The following is a 15950-nucleotide window of genomic DNA, read 5'->3' on the forward strand; positions in this document are numbered from 1 at the left end:
CCTTCCAGCCTTGATATGTGATCCACGGTGGGGGCTCAGGTTTCCGTTTTTACAGCTTAGGCCATGCTAGCTGTATACATTCCTTTCTTTCTGCCGGGCAGTGATTACTTACCAGGGCTTAGTTTACACTGGTCCAGATGAAAGCCGTTCAGATGAAGGCAAACACAGCCAGGCAGCTCCAGCGGCACCGGTATGAAGCTGCACAAGGCCACATTATGTTCTCGGTGACATTTTGTTGCACATATTTTTACATAAGGCAATCAACTTGTTGCATTACTCTACAGTTTTAGGTTTGGGGAAATGGAGAGGTAGTAATACCAAGAGGTATGGGAAAGGGCTTTATGGATGTGGTTATTAACATTAAAAGCAGAAAATATTCACGAGTTCAACATAACCCACCTTCTGACTTTGAGAAATCACTTTAAAAATGAGAACTTCGGGTGCTATCATATTAGAAGAATGAATACTGAAGAACCACTCTAGAAATGGGATTTCATCCCTCACTGGCGTGGTGCGCACTGACCTGACTGAAGATTCTGACCTGGGGTCTCTTACACATTGTTCCAAACTATGGAAAAAATATGGATACTTCAGGCAATTGAATTGGTTGCTGCGTAAAACTTCTTATTTAATGCTACTCTGTACTGCAATGACAAGGATTCAAACTTCAAATAGTAGGTGGCGATTTGGAAGAAAAATAACATTTTAAAAAGAGGAAATTCTGTGCATGAAGGTTAATTCCATACTTAGTCCTGCAGCACTGGCTAAAAATTGTGTAATTTTTCCCCTTCACACAATGTTGTTTTTGTTTCTTCCTCACCAGTTCAGACAAACATCTGTTATACTGTAGAAGGACAACTATCTCCCAAACCACGGAGTGCTCCTGCAGCCAAAGTCAACAACGTGAGCCCCAAGCATCGAGCACAGTCAGCCTTTATATCCAGCCGGGATAACATTTCACATGTTTTGATTAAAATTAGCTAATTTGTAATCCTAGAACCTATGAAACTTAAAAGCTGGCCATCCATATAGATCACATTAGGCAGAGTGTTTTAAAGGGCCAGCGCACACTGTGATTTCTTGGTGGCTTCACCTCCCTCCTCTTCCTCCAACCCCAAATTAAACTGAAATAGAAAAGTAATCTGGAAATGCAGGACAGGAGGGAAGGGTGAGTGAGGAAGAATGGTTATCCTAAACTCTCTGAATTCCAGTCCCCATGGGAAGACAACTCCTATCGGTCTCTTTAAAAAAAAAAAAACCATCAATGGAATCAGTGGTGGTTTCCATCACAAGGAATGGCACTGATTTCTAAGGCAAATCTTCCTTAACTCTCTTTGGACTGAAGCATGCTTCCAGGTGCTAAGTTCCTCACCCAGAAATCAAAACTCTTATCCCAAAATGTTGATTGCTACAGACATTTTCTGAAAGAAAGGAACGCTAACCATATGCACCTAGGTACTATATAATAATATATATAGTATTATTATCCATGGGCCCCTTTCAAGGCACTCTCTAGAATATGCTTGTTCTAATCAAGATGATGTCAAACTGTAATAGATTTTACTTAGTTGCTTGCCATTTTCCTCGTTTGTCTTTTAAATACCAACTTGACCAACCTGACCAAGTCAGTGGGCAGTGTTAAGGATTCTATGCAGAAGATGGGGAACACCAAGAGGGCTGCAGAATGAAAACTAAAGTCCTCCCTGAAATTTGCTACTTGCTCGTAACTCACAGAAAGACAAAAATTACAAATAAAACATTAAAAATAAAAATCAAGAGAGACTCGTGAAATCAACACAAGACAAAACCCTCACCGGGCAAAAGCTGCAACTTCATGGAAAATAAGTTGGAGGTGGGGGGGGCGAGGGGGGTCCGGAGCTGAGCGGGGCTCTTGTGCAATCACTCCAACGCGAACAGCTGGAGCGCCAGGCTGCCGGCGCTCGCCACCTCTGGAGCACCGCTGGCCTGGCGGGGAGCCCGGCCTCGCCAACACGACTCCGGGCCGGCCTTTCCGAACAATGGGCAGGCGCTCCGCGAAGGCCGCCCCTCAGACAGCTATCTTTTCAGCAGGGCTTGCCCGGGTCTGCTTAAACTGGGAAGTGAAGCATGCAAAGGCTGAGAGGGAGGCGGAGGCAACCGAGAGGAGCAAGCAGGGACGGGCGAGGCGAGCCGGCCGTCAAAAACGGTACCTAGACCCGCGCCGCTCGGGCCACAACTCGCCTCGGCACTGACAGCCCCTTTACACCGATGCAGCGGGCTACTAGGAAGCGGTACGGAGGAGCGGGCGGATGAACTAGCAAGAGGGGGGTGGAATCGAGCGCTCCCGGGGCACCCTTGGCTCGGCGCTTTCCTAACTTTGGAGGGATCCGGGGATGGTTGCCCAAGAAGAGGGGGGAAGAAACTACCCCACCGACCCGGAAAGCCTCTTCACCATACCCACCCTCCAACTCGGGCTCCGGGTCCCCTCCTCCCTGAAACGCGCCCGTCCCAACCTGGGGTTTATCAGGTTAGAGTCTGTGGTTTCCCGGTCGACCCCCCCTCACCCCACCCCCATCAAATCCGAGGCAGGCAAATCTCCGGGATGCAGCCCGACAGTTGGCCTCTGTTTTGCACCTGGAGGAGGAGCTGAGTCGTTCAGGGCATCCTAGGGAAACTGACAAGCGCTCCCCTGTACACCCCCTCCCCCCCCCCCCAAAAAAATCCATACAACAGCCCAAAGGGAGCGGGCGGAAGAAAGAGCTCAAGCTCTCTGGCCCCGAAGTCCAAAAAATACCTTCATTTCCTCATTGATCTCCCTTTTCACCGGGTGAGCCGGCTTCCTGCTCCTTTTATTTTCCGGAGGTCTCCCTTCTTTCTCCATCTCTGCCATGTTTTGTGTCTGGTTTCGGTGGAGATGAAATGGCTGCTGCCGCCGCCGGCGGTGGCGGAGGTGGTGCTGATGGTGGCGGCGCTGGCGGAGGTAGCGGTGCTGGCGGGGCCGGGGCCGGGCCGGGCGCGGGGCTGGGCGGGGGAGGCGGGGAGGCAGGCTCCGGGGAAGCGCGGTCGCTTCTAGCGGCGGAGAACGTCAGTGGCTGTCAGAGGGAAAGGTAGCTCGAGGGGTCTCGGGGATGCCGCCGCCGCCGCCGCCGCTCCGGCTCCCGCCGCCGCCAACGCCGCCGCCGCCGCCAACGCTGCCGCTGCCGCCGCCGCTGCTGCTGCCGCTGCCGCCGCCGCTCCCACCGCCAACGCCGCCGCCGGGCTGCATCCTCGGTGCCCCGTAGAGTCGTCAGCCATCTTCCGGCGCTCTGTCCGTCTGCATGGGCGAGGGGGACGAGGGCCCGGCGCGGAGACAGCGGCTCTGGGCGTGCGTGCGTGGATGTGTGTGTGTGTGTGTGTGTGTGTGTGTGCGTGTGCGTGTGCGTGTGTGTGTGTGTGCGCGCCCGGGAGAGCGCGCCAGCCCAGGCACCCAGCGCCTCCCGCGAGCCGAGCCGGGGGCGGGCCGGGGGCCGGCGCCGGGAGCAGGGGGCGGGCGGGGGAAAGGTAAGGGGGGGCGCTAGGACAGCCCCCAGCTCCCGAGCGGGCGTGGCTTCCACCGTCACAGTAGACGCGGATGCTGCGCGGCTCCGGGGGGCTGCTCGCGGCCGCCGGGCTCATCCGTGGCCGGCCCCGGCGGGACGCGGCGCCCCTCGCGGCCGCTGCCTCCGTACGACGGCCCCCCGGGGGCCCCGCTCCGACCCCGGCCACCCGCTTCAGCTCCGTGATGAGCTCTCGGGTGGGCTTGCAGTTGGGTTTTGATCCCGAACTGGAAGCTGCTTAGGAAAAATGAATGGGGTTGCGGGGAGGAGATACGGCGGTGGGAGGGCGTGGGGACCAGAGGTCGCGTCGATAGAAGGCCGCTTTTTCCGCACCCCCGCCCAGAAGAAGGCAGGCTGAGCTCGCCCCCTCCGGACGGCAAGGTCGGGGTCTCGGGAAAAGGAAACCACAGTCCGGACCTCCTCACAGCTGTCGGCGACAGTGTCGCCTTCTGGGGGCCACCTCAGGGCTCGCGAGGCTGGAGGCCCCTTGCAGATCCCGGCGTCTTGCTCGGCTGGTCCCCAACGCGTTGCGGGTGACGACTGCGCTTGCAGGAAAGCTTTTGCCTCTCAATGAACCACTTAGAAGTAGGACATCTCGGCCTACAGCTCCCTGCTCTTTCTTTTCTTTCTTTTCCCTCCAGTTCTCGCGCGCGCGCACACACACACACACACACACACACACACGTGTGTTTGTCTCACTACAAAGTTAACAGCGTTACCCCGTGCGCACCCGTCTCCTGGTGCGCTTGATATATACCACCCCCCCCCCAAGATTAGGTGCCGCTGGGAGCGCAGCGTCCCGCGTGGGGTTCCATTCCCCAGGGACCAGGACTCCCTGGCCACCCCCGGCGGGACCCTTCCCCCCCGCTGGGTGACTCTTCGCCCTCGACTGCCGGGCGCGCATCTTCTCTCCGCCAGTCGACCTCGCTCCCCCTGCGCTCGCGCGCCTCGCCTTTGGCCCTCTGCGTCCACGCCCGGGGCCAGGCTCGGAGGGCGTTTGTCCCTCTTTGGGTTAAGGCAGTGGCCTAAACGGTTTGATGAGTTTTCGGTGAGACACGCAGCTCTAAATCCCTCGTACACGCGGCGGGGGACAAGCTGACGTTCCCGGCTTCGCTTTCCCGCGCCGCGACACTTCGTAATTACCTGACACAATGCGATATGGGGGTGTCCATTGTTCCGTTCAGTGTTATTGTAGAGTGTGCACTGTGACAGTGGTGGAACTTAAAATTGCACAATTAAAAAATTTTTTATTACATTTTTACTAAAAGAATGAATTCAGTGTGCAGGATATGAGTAAGCTTTCCATTAAAATCTCAGTTTGGCCTGTCAAACGAGGCTCATCCTGGATATTACGCTGCCTAATTTGCATCTTGGCATTGTTTTGTTTTTTAAACGTCGAATTAGAGCTCTTTGGAAGCGTACTCGGGTGGACTGAGTACCTCCACGTTGGCTATTTTGCCGTTTAGCATCGTTTTGTTTCGTAAAGGTCAAATTACAGATGCTTGGGCGTGTACCCAGGAGAGCTGAGCACCTCCTTTCGTCTCTTCTCTTCCCTGTCGGGAGAAAGCGAGGAGAAGCCGCACCCCGCTCCGCGTGGCTCGTGGGTCCCAGGCGAGCCAAGAGGCCAGAGGCAGCGGGGCCAAGGCAGGCTCCGCACCGCGAAACCCTTGCCCCCAGTAAAGTTAAAAATCCTGGGGCGGTTATCCGGACGAGAAAAACTCAAGAGGACCGATGAGGTGTTAGGGGAGTGCTCTGCAATACCAGAGTTAGAGATTTTTTACGGTAGCCTCTGGGAGCGTACCCAGGTATACACCGGAACCCAAAGTGGGACCCAAGACCATCCAGACAGCGAGAAAACCGGGAGGAGCCAAAACCTGTTTGCGCTAACACAACCCCCGCCCCCTTCCTGGAACGCTAACACAAATTCTCATTTTTTAAATGAGTGTGTGAGAGTGGGTGTATTTCTCAGTGAGAAATAAGCATCCTAATGCCATTGCTGGAAGAGAGAGAAGAAGAAGGAATCTTTTTGATTTTTCAATCTGAATTTCATCCAAAACATCTGATAAATAGGATGTGGGTTGGAGTTATTTTTCTCTGTTTTGTCCTCTCGGTCTTTAATGAGAAGTAGTGAGAAAACTTTTTTTTTTTTTTGGACTTTTGAATAACTGTGGAAAGGTATGTTGTAAAGTGTACACAGAAAGAAGTTTTTTGTCTTCTGGAGACATATTTAAGTCCCCTCTGTTTCCTTTGGTGCCAGAACCATTACAATTGATTCACTGTTGTTCAGTTGATATCAAATAACAAGTTATATACCCCAAGTCCTAAGATACAGTTTCACAAGCTAAGAATAAAATAAACAGAAAAGGTGAACTGTAGCCCAGAGTTATATTTAGAGGCAGCTACACTTCCTTTAGAGAAAATTACTTGCTCTGCCAGGCATTTAATACAAATAATCATATTAATCAGCAACCTGTTCCTTCACAGGCATATGTCCTCCAGAAAACTGAGGTGAGAACATCGAATTAGAATCCACAATGCATGTCATCGGTGACAGAATGAAAGCTCGTAAAGTATGTGTGAGAAGACTTTTAGTCTTGAATAAACCTCAGCTTATGATTTTTACACCTTGGCAAAGACAAAGTGTAGTGAAAGTTGCTCTGTCATGTCTGACTCTTTGTGACCCCATGAACTGCCAGGCTCCTCTGTCCTTGGAATTCTCCAGGCAAGGATACTGGAGTGGGTAGCCATTCCCTTCTCCAGGGGGGTCTTCCCAACCCAGCGATCGAACCCAGGTCTCCCCCATTGCAGGGAGATTCTTTGCCATCTGAGCCACCAGGGAACAGATGAAGACAATTATATAATGGGTTGCTGTTTTATGAATTTGGATATACCATGAGTCCAATAATATTCCCTGGATAACTTCAGACACTCTGAAGAGTATAACCCAATGTGGACAGGACAATCTCTTACTTATCTTGGAAGAGCCACCCTTTATTCTATGAATTATCTTTATGCTTCCCAATCATTAGTGCCCTCTCTCTCTCACACACACACACTCAAGCACACATCCAAGACAAACCCTGAACGTAGAAAAAAATTCCCTTTACTAGTCCTGCCAGTCACCAAAATAGGCACAAGATTGACCTTTCATTACATTCATTCCTCAGGTATATTTTTATGACTTTTACTCTTCAAGCTTGCTCTTAATGTTCATTCTAGCCTGATTAATCCAGAAAATCCTTCAGAGAGTGGATAGGAAGAAGACCCCAGTGTGATTTGCCTTCAGCCCTCAACCTCTCAATCTGCTTCTTTGTTATCTCCAAGAACACCTAACTCAGAGGCCTAGTCTTCATGACTTAAAAGAAATGAATAGATATTTGCTGATTGATTAGTATGATATAATAACAAACTTTTGTATATTGTCTAAAATTAATGCTCATTTTGAACAAGCTCCGTGATCTAACCAAATATGGAGACTATAATATGTGGGAAAATTACTATGCTGAACACATTATAAGAATTGTCTCATCTAATATCCACAAAACCCTATAAGGCAGCATCTACTGTGATCCCCATTTTACAGATGAAGAAACTAAGGCTTGCATAAGCTAAGTTATTAAGTCACAAGCCAGTAAATACTGGGGTTTGAATCTATAACTTTCTATTCAACTCTGGATTTGGAGTTCTTGACACTATACTAATCTACTTCGACATATTCCTTTTGACAATCTGTATTTTGTATCATCTAAGGCCCACATTTTTCAAATTTTAACATCTCTGAAATTGTGACATATCTTATAAGACTTCTTTAAATTATAAATAAAGCTCCGCCCACCCCCGCTGCATTGGTTTGTGAAGAAATCACATATTTTCCAAAACAGTGGTATATTTGGTTATGGTGGGTTATGCTGCAATATCAAATATTAGAAAATCTAAGAGACTTAAAACAAGATAGGTTTGGGACTTCTCTGGTGTCCAGTGGTTAAGACTCTACACTCTTAATGTAGGGGGCCCAGGTTCGATCCCTGGTCAGGGAACTAGATACCACAAGCCTCAACTAAAGATCCTGCATACCACAGCTAAGACTGTGCAGCCAAATTAAAACACACCACACACACACACACACACACACACACACACACGAGAGGTTTACACTACTTGCTCACACAAAGTTTGCTGAAGATCTGTGTGCCCCTCCAGAGGGCACTGCACCTTTGTACCAGTAGGTACTTCCCGTAGCTACAAAGAAGAAGAAGGTAAAACCTTGGAGGATCTCACACAGCAATTACATGCTCGAGCTTAGCAGTGACATAGCTCACTTCTGTCTACAAATCTTTGGCTAGAATTAGTCACATGGCTCTGCCCAACTGCTAGGGAAGCTGGGAATTGAATCTACCACATTCCCCAAAGGAGTGAAGAGCTGGACATGGGCAAGTATTTATGAAATATGGTCATTAGGGTCAGTGAATGTAAATATCATGGATCTATTTTAATAAAAACCAATGAGCAACAGTTGGCCTATGATCTGTTATAGTCCATCATAAGTGCATTTTCAAAATTCATGCTCATGTTTAACTTCAAAGAACAAAATTCAGAATTCTTCAAAAAGAACATTATGAAACAGCATAACTATAATTCAGGAAGTCTACAGGTGAGCTTCAGGGCTTTGGAACCTTCTTAAAGGATATACCAAATCTTCAGTGCATTTTTTCTGAGGAATGGGTCATTCTCAATTGGGATTTGTGATTAATCTATTCCTTTATTCAACAACTATGTGTTGAGAGCCCAGTATATTCCAGGCATGATGTTCTGAGTTCTTGAGATCCAGCAGCAAAGATGACACACAAGTTCCCAAATCTCGTTAAGTTTATAATCTGCAAGGGGACAATAAATAATTTAAAAAGACAATTTTAGATCCAGATGGGTGAGAAAAAAGGACAATATGATAGGAACTGGAGTAGGTTGATAAAAGAGGTTGGGGTCTACTTTAGCTAAATAGTCAAGATTAACCTTTAGGAGGGAATATTTGATCTGAAATAGGAAGGATGAGAGAGATTGCTTCTGCAGAGGTCTTATGATCCTTGAGAAAAGTGTTCTGATCCAAATTCTTAAGGAGCTGAAGAATGCACTCAGTACACTGGGGATGTTGAAAGTATCTGGAACATGGAGAGTAGTAGGAGAAGTAGTGAAAGAGAAATGCAGAGGCCAGATTTGCTGGGGCCTGTAGGTAAGGGATGGATAAGAGATCAGAATTTTCTAGGTTTGGGGTCTGAAGGCAGAGGCCAGAGAGTAGAGGGGAATCATGCCTCCTGTCTGAGATGGAGCCCGGAACAGCACCTGTATAACATGGCATGGCCAGGCACAGTGGGGGCAGGCAGGGTGGTGTGCAGGAACTCGGACAGAAGGTTCTGGGGTTGCTATAAATACCCTGCACTCACCATAGTGTGTGTGTGTTTCATGTGTGGCTGGGGGTAGAGTAGGTGTGGCTCTGAGAGACTGCAGAATTTTTTTTTAATTTATACATAATCTTGTATTGGAGTGTAGTTGAGTTACAATGTTTTATTGGTTTCTAGTGTACAACAAAGTGACTCATTGTACACATATATAGTCTTTTTCATATTCTTTTCCATTATGGTTTACTACAGGATATGGAATATAGTTCCCCATGCTATACAGTAGGACCTTGTTGTTTATCTATTTTATATATGGTAGTTTGTATCTGCTAATCCCAAACTCCTAATTTATCTGTCCCCCTTCCCCTGTCTGTGAGTTTGTTTCTATTTTGTGAATAAATTCATTTGTATCATATTTTAGATTCTGCATACAAGTGATATCACCTGGTACTTGTCTTTCTCTTTTTGACTTACTTCACTCAGTCCATCCATGTTGCTACAAATGGCATTATTTCACTTATGGCTGAGTAATATTTCATTGTAGTGTGGAGTATTATACCACATCCTTCTTTATATATTCATCTGTTGAAGGGCATGTAGGTTGCTTCCATGAGACTACAGAGTCTAAGTAGACCTGCCCCTAAAATGTTTGATCAGAGACTCCACTAGGACTTCCACATCAGAGGAGGCCAGCTGGAGAGGTGACTGTGGCTGAGGAGTGAATTCCACCCACCCGCCCACCCACCTGTCCTGTAGATGCCAGCGCAGTGAGAAGAGTGTAGGGGTGGACACGAGAGGAGATTCCATCAGCTGAGATTATCTGGAGGTTTCATTTCCACCTCCTAGCATAGGAGTCTTGTGAAACAGACTTTGGGTTCAGTTATAAAGAAATGAAGTTTACATGTAGCAAGTACCTGAAGTTTTTACATTGATACTTACAGCTCACACATATATTTTACCCTATAACTCAAATTTGCTTTTAAACAATTTTTAAAAGAAGTTTTCTGACTCCTGAAGTAAATTTTGTGCATTACCTGCCTGATTATTTACTATCTAAAATAGTATCACCCAAACAAGTATGGCTTTCCTTGAGGGTATGGCCTTACTATCATAATAAGACCAACTTAAACATAGAACATTTTCAATAATTATCCCAAATTCTGGTAAATACAAATTTCCCAGTATCTGAGTTATCTTGAATTGTCATTGCCTTTCCCAATGACATCTGTTGATGAAATCAGATCTCTTCTCTGTTAGATTTATGTAGATACTAATGGAGATATAATAATATCATATTTCCTTTAGACAATCAAATGCCATTAGAATGACTAGCCCTCTGACAATCCGATGTTGAGTTATATCATCAACAATCATGTCTTGAAGTCCTGCTAGAGCCAAGTATTTTGCGCAAATTATGTCAATTATTTCTCACAAGCATGCTTTAGAGTATAATTGTTCCTGTTTCACACCTTAGGAGACCGAGGCTGAGCTCAAGATCACACTAGGAAATGACTGATCCAGAAAAACGTCTTCAATTGGCCAACTTCCAGACAGGTGAGGTATGCTGCCACCTACTCCATACTCTGCTCTTCTCTGCTCAGCGCTTCTATCACTTTTTCTGGGGAAAAGAGAATATGCAGATACAGTAAATAATTCTAACTTCTGCTTTATTCTGATTTACACCTGGATGTTATCGGGATTAAAATATCCATGACCAGTACTCAACCTCTCAAAAATAACATACTACACTGTAATATTCTCAAACCAAATATGGTATTCAGTGAATGGTTACAGAGAATTGATATCTATGTTTTGACCCACCTCCTTTGAGAAACATTACATGTTGTAAGAAACATTTTTCTTTCACAGAAAAATTGTCTCCAACGTGCTGTTGAGCCATAAGTTGTCTCTTTATTACATCCCAGAGGGAAGAAGTTGAATGGAAAAGATTCCACAGTTTAACTATGAGAGGACGTTACACATTTCAGTGGAAGAAAAAAATTTTCATCAAAAGCTAAGTAGATAAATTAAAGATGCTATAATAAGTCTTGGGATATAGGCTGTGCATTTGTTTTGCTTTGTTTTTTAAATCCATTAAAGATACTAAATCTGTATACCAGATGCTGAAGTAGGACTCACTCAACTCAGTTTTGCCTTTCCCATCTGAAGTCAGTCAGTCTTTAGGGCAGCTGATTGCTTTTGGAGTCTGGAGGTGAGGGAGAGCTGGCAGGGACAGAGGGAAGAGAAGAGAGAAGATCCAGGGACAGTGACTGCAGACTCCCTGAGGAAGTCTCGGGATGTACAATATGGGAAAGTGCCAAAGTCCTAAGCTGGAAAACAAAGCAAAACCAAACCAAACCCCAGCATGGGGAAATAAAAGGAAGTTCTACACTGAACAGAGTGTGCACAGAAGCATCTCTTTATGTGAAGAGCAGTGGAGTTTTGTGGCCTGAACACACAATTACATAGAATTTAGTAATACAAAAGCTACTATTTATTGAATGCTTTTTAACAAATAGGACTTTAATAAGTAGTACTGTGCTTAATATCTTACAGAGATTATTTTATTCGATCCTCACACAGTTGACACAATTATAGACTGTGTTCCATTTTGCAGATGAGGAAATGGAAACATTAATCAGTTGCCTACTAAGTGGGCCAACAATCTGACTGGAATCTAGAATTCTTCCTCCCCCTTGCAATATCAGTGGTTTTGATGAGGGTTCTTGCTTGCAAGCAACAAAATGAGCTCTGGTTATCTAAAGGAAACAAAAATGTTGAAGGAAAGGGGGCTCATAGACTCTGAGAGGCTGGAAGAACAGGCTTAGGAAACAAGGAAGAACCCAGGGCCTAAGGAGGCCAGGCCATAGGAACACTCTATCCAAGATGCCACCATCTCTGCTTCTGCTGCACCACACCTTCTAGAAATGACTACTGGACATCATGCTGACCCCTTGAACTGCTCCTCCTTCATCGGGGTGCACGGGCCTGTGTGGGAGGGTCCATGGCCCGGCACTGGGGCCCCTGCTCTATATTCCAGGGTGAGGGGAGAGTGCGATTCAATCTGTTTGGCATCTACAGTGGAAAGTGAGGTCTTATATCCCAATATCACATGCAATGAAGAATTCCCCTAAACACAAGGACAGATGGATTTTGACAGCCAAAGGAATGTTATAATGTCCTTCCAGACTACCCGCTGTAGCCGCTTTGTAGCAAATCATTCCATTAGGAAAGTAAATGTAGGGCTGTTAAAATAATTTTGAAAGGTCAGGCAAAGGTGGAATTATGCAAACATTAAATATTGCAAATCAAAACCTGACTGACCTAGAATTTCATCCTAATAGATTTATTTGCAATCTCTAAATGCAAACTTTAAAAAGACAAATTTGGTAACCCATATGCTAAACAGCAATTAATTGGAATGTTTAGGGAATAGAAAGTTCTTGTTAACTTAAATTTCTAACTAAAAGTGATTAAGCCCTTAAAAAAGACCCACAAACCTTTATATTTGAGATCTTGTCACTGCAACTCTTTATAAAATATTTGGATTATGAAGATTTTGCAATGCCTCAGAATTATTGATGCCACCATACGTGGTTGTAAAGTGCAGTGGGAGTAGATTGTGCTAAATGTGTGTAGATCTCAGGGTATACATTGTGTATACATTAGGCAAACTTCCTTTTTTTTCATTTTAGGCTAATCCTTCTGTAAACTTTTATTAACATTTTTATTTTTTAAAAAAGAGTTATCATTTCCGAATGTAAAGGAAGAAATGGCTATATATTCGATTACAAACGCAGAAACATATAGTACCATTTGATCTTGAAAATATAACAGCCATGAAAGCATCCAATATTAGTTTATTAGCCAAACTTCTGATATAAGTTTGCCTAGGGAGATGGAGGTAAGAAAAAGGGAGACTAATCCTAGTGAAGGATAGAAATGGCAACCATTTGAGCTGGGCCTTGATGGATGATCAAGGTACGATATTGACAAGTGAGGGAGGGAGGAGGAGGAGCATCCTAGGCAGGAAGAACAATATGAAGAAAGGTTTCAAGGCATGACGGTGCACATGGAGCAAAGGGAAGGGGGATAATTCAGTGGGTTTAGGATGAGTGTATTAAAGGGGATCTGTGAGACCACCCCAAAGGTAGGATAGGAACAGATCATCAATGGCTGCAAATGCCATCCTAAAGGAGCTTAAATATTTGCTGAACTATAATCAAAATTATTTTATAATAAGGTATTACATAGGTATTTTTACATCCATTTTACAAATGAATAAACCAAAGCATAAAAAGGTTAAGTGACTTGCCTAAAGGCATTCAGCTAGGAAGTAACAGAACCAAGATCTAGATTTAGATCTAGCCTGATTCTAGAGCCTAGGATCTTAACTTTCAGCCTATACGATTTTAACAAACCATACTCCAGAAGACATTATAAAAGGAAATATAAAAGCAGTGGTAATTTTACAATGATAAATAGGACCTGAGGAAAAGACGTATGCAATATAACAGACTATTTTGAGGTTGTAATCAATAAAGATGATTTTCACATTAGCTTTCATAGCTGCAAGTGGTTGTATTGTAGGAATCCACAGAAGGATGTGGGTTCATTTATTTTTAGATCCCTCCCACCATACAAATATGTTAACATTATATCTATATAAATACTATCTTTGTTACTTATTTCCTATCTACCTCCTTTGAAAGGGAAATCTCATTTATTCTGGTCATTACAAGTAACCTAATATAAAGGAATTATAAAGTGTCTCCTTGTAAAACACACTTGGGGGCTTCAGTGGTAGTCCTATTAAATCAATATTAAAAATGATGAAATCCAATAAAAACATTAAATCCAAGTCTTAGGAGGCATGCAAATAGTCTTGTATAAAAAAAACTGAGGCATGATTATTAAATGTGAGAACCAAGGTGCAAATATCACCAATAAATCCTTTGGAAATATTTTTAAGAAGGAGACTGTCTCTCTTAGAGTTTGAGACAGATGAAAAACAGAAGGGAATTCTGCACCCAGAGGACTTCAAAGATTGAGATGTTGACCAGTTCATTCGGTTTCAGTGTCTTGGAATGACCACAGACAGGTTGTTTTTTAACTCCCTATGCTTAGTATGGCACAAGTACTTTAGAAGGATTGTTTTTCTTCTTTCTGCAGTGGTAAAAGAGTCTACTGTCATGAAATAGACCCCTGGATCAGTGTTACAAGCAAAACCCGCACCTACTATGAGACTCCTAGTTCTCACTCTAGCTTTCTCTCCTCTGTTATCATGACGATTTCAGTTTCAAACTGCAGCTGTGGTCATTCATTTCCCTTTAGAAAAAGTATGAAGCTGAAACATCTTCCAAAATATAAAACCAGATCCTTAGAACTTAAACTACCCATTTCACATTGTTTGGATCTTAACTTAAATCAACCATGTGAAGACATTCTTGAGACAATTGGAATATTAAGAATTCTGGTCATTTTGTTAGGCACAATTGTAGTTACTTTTTTAAAAAAAGGAAATCCTATTTCTTATAAATAAATTCTGAAATATTTTGGGCAAAATATGATATCCAGGATTTGCTTCAAAATACTCCAGCATTGTTGAGGAGTAAAAAATGTGGATAATTGCCCAAACTGGGTAATAAGCACATATGGTCTAATTATCTTATTTTTTCTACTTTCGTGTAAAGTTTGAAAACTATAATAGAATGTAATAGAAAGTAAAAAAAAAAAAACCATTTAAAAAATCACAAAAAGACCTCTGTAAGAGAAGTCTAATTCAAAAGAGGGCTTCAACAGTGAATGGATTTCTATCTAAAATAGAGTTCTAAGCCCTATAACTTGTAACATCTTTAAAACAACTCATGACCATAATATTTGCAAGCAAACAGCATTTCAATCATTTTTGCAGTGTATACATGCTTATCCTATGTGGGTAAATTGCATGCTTTGTTCTGGAGCTAAAAACAGCTATTCTCCTAGAAGTAGAAGAAACAAAAGCACTTTATATCTATATTGTTTATTGATTTGAAGTTGGGAGGATCTATGGTTGAATAGTGGAGAATGATGATAGAACAAGCTTTCTATGTGCTGGGCACTGTTCTAAGTACTTTACATTTAAGAACTCATGCAAATATTCAAAATTACTCATTAATATAGGTAATATTGTTCTTCCCACTTTACAACTAAGAAAACCACAGAACTGATGATAAATGACATAGTTTGCCCAGTTTGCATTATTGGTTAACAGCAACACTGGGATTCAAAAGCAAGGAATCTGACTCCTGTGTCATGAGCTCTTAATCACCAAGTTCTGTCACTCTCCATGGAAACAGTGTCTTGTAGAGTTGTTTGTTGAGACTTTGGGGACCTAGTCTCTTTTATTCTTAGAAAAATAAAGTAACTGTTACTCCCTTTGACATCAGCATATTCTTTGCTTTGTTATGTACTTCAAACCTATTACTCCCAACATGGTCATACCAGCCCTATAATATTCAAACACATTTATTACAGATGTTTGTTTATGGCATGATTTCAAAGAAGAGAAAACATCACAGCAAGCTCTTCTGATTTAAAGCAGGGTACTTTTGAGAAAGAGGTTCAACACCGTAATAGTTGACAATGACATCTCTCTTATGTGGGTGTCAGCTGTTGGGAAATGACCTTACATGATTTGTCCTAATCACTTATCACTTTCACTCAGATGGTCTTTTGCGAATTCTTTTCAGCCCAGCAAGTTGATACCATGACTTCCGTATTTCCAAGTTTAATAATGGAATCTCTTTCTCGTTCTCCCTCTCATTTAGACACACTATTTGGGAAAGAAGAGTTTTTCAAAGATCTATTTATCTATGGGCCACATCACAATAACCTTTGCATATGATGACTTTAATTTGGGACACTTTTTATCCATGCAGCATAATTAAGAATTTATTTGAAATACCTATGTTATAACCTGAAATAAACTTGGCAAACTACGATTATCCTTAAGTTTTAGTCC

The 15950-nt window shown here is 43.7% G+C and overlaps 1 protein-coding gene, 1 long non-coding RNA gene and 1 other non-coding gene across 6 annotated transcripts in view; 2 read left to right on the forward strand and 1 right to left on the reverse strand.

Moving 5' to 3' along the window:
- Nucleotides 1-2992, reverse strand: part of SOBP (sine oculis binding protein homolog) — a 165513-nt gene extending 162521 nt beyond the window's left edge. For both annotated transcript variants that reach the window (XM_061131748.1, XM_061131747.1), the window contains exon 1: nucleotides 2774-2992. In XM_061131748.1, coding sequence (XP_060987731.1) covers nucleotides 2774-2869 — 96 coding nt within the window. In that variant the 5' untranslated portion in view covers nucleotides 2870-2992. The remainder of the gene's footprint in view (nucleotides 1-2773) is intronic.
- On the forward strand, nucleotides 2019-11980 carry LOC133048148 (uncharacterized). Of its 3 annotated transcripts, none has more exons than XR_009690964.1 (4): nucleotides 2019-2185; nucleotides 6039-6124; nucleotides 10422-10506; nucleotides 10817-11980. It is a non-coding gene; the product is annotated as an uncharacterized LOC133048148 (long non-coding RNA). The 3 variants fall into 3 exon arrangements; XR_009690965.1 differs by having other exon boundaries at nucleotides 10422-10501; XR_009690966.1 differs by lacking the exon at nucleotides 2019-2185 and adding an exon at nucleotides 2210-2270.
- Nucleotides 7520-7591, forward strand: TRNAK-CUU (transfer RNA lysine (anticodon CUU)). Its single transcript has one exon. It is a non-coding gene; the product is annotated as a tRNA-Lys (tRNA).
- Nucleotides 11981-15950: the final 3970 nt, after the last annotated feature.

Source organism: Dama dama, chromosome 28, assembly GCF_033118175.1.
Source record: "Dama dama isolate Ldn47 chromosome 28, ASM3311817v1, whole genome shotgun sequence".
NCBI classification, from domain to species: domain Eukaryota; kingdom Metazoa; phylum Chordata; class Mammalia; order Artiodactyla; family Cervidae; genus Dama; species Dama dama.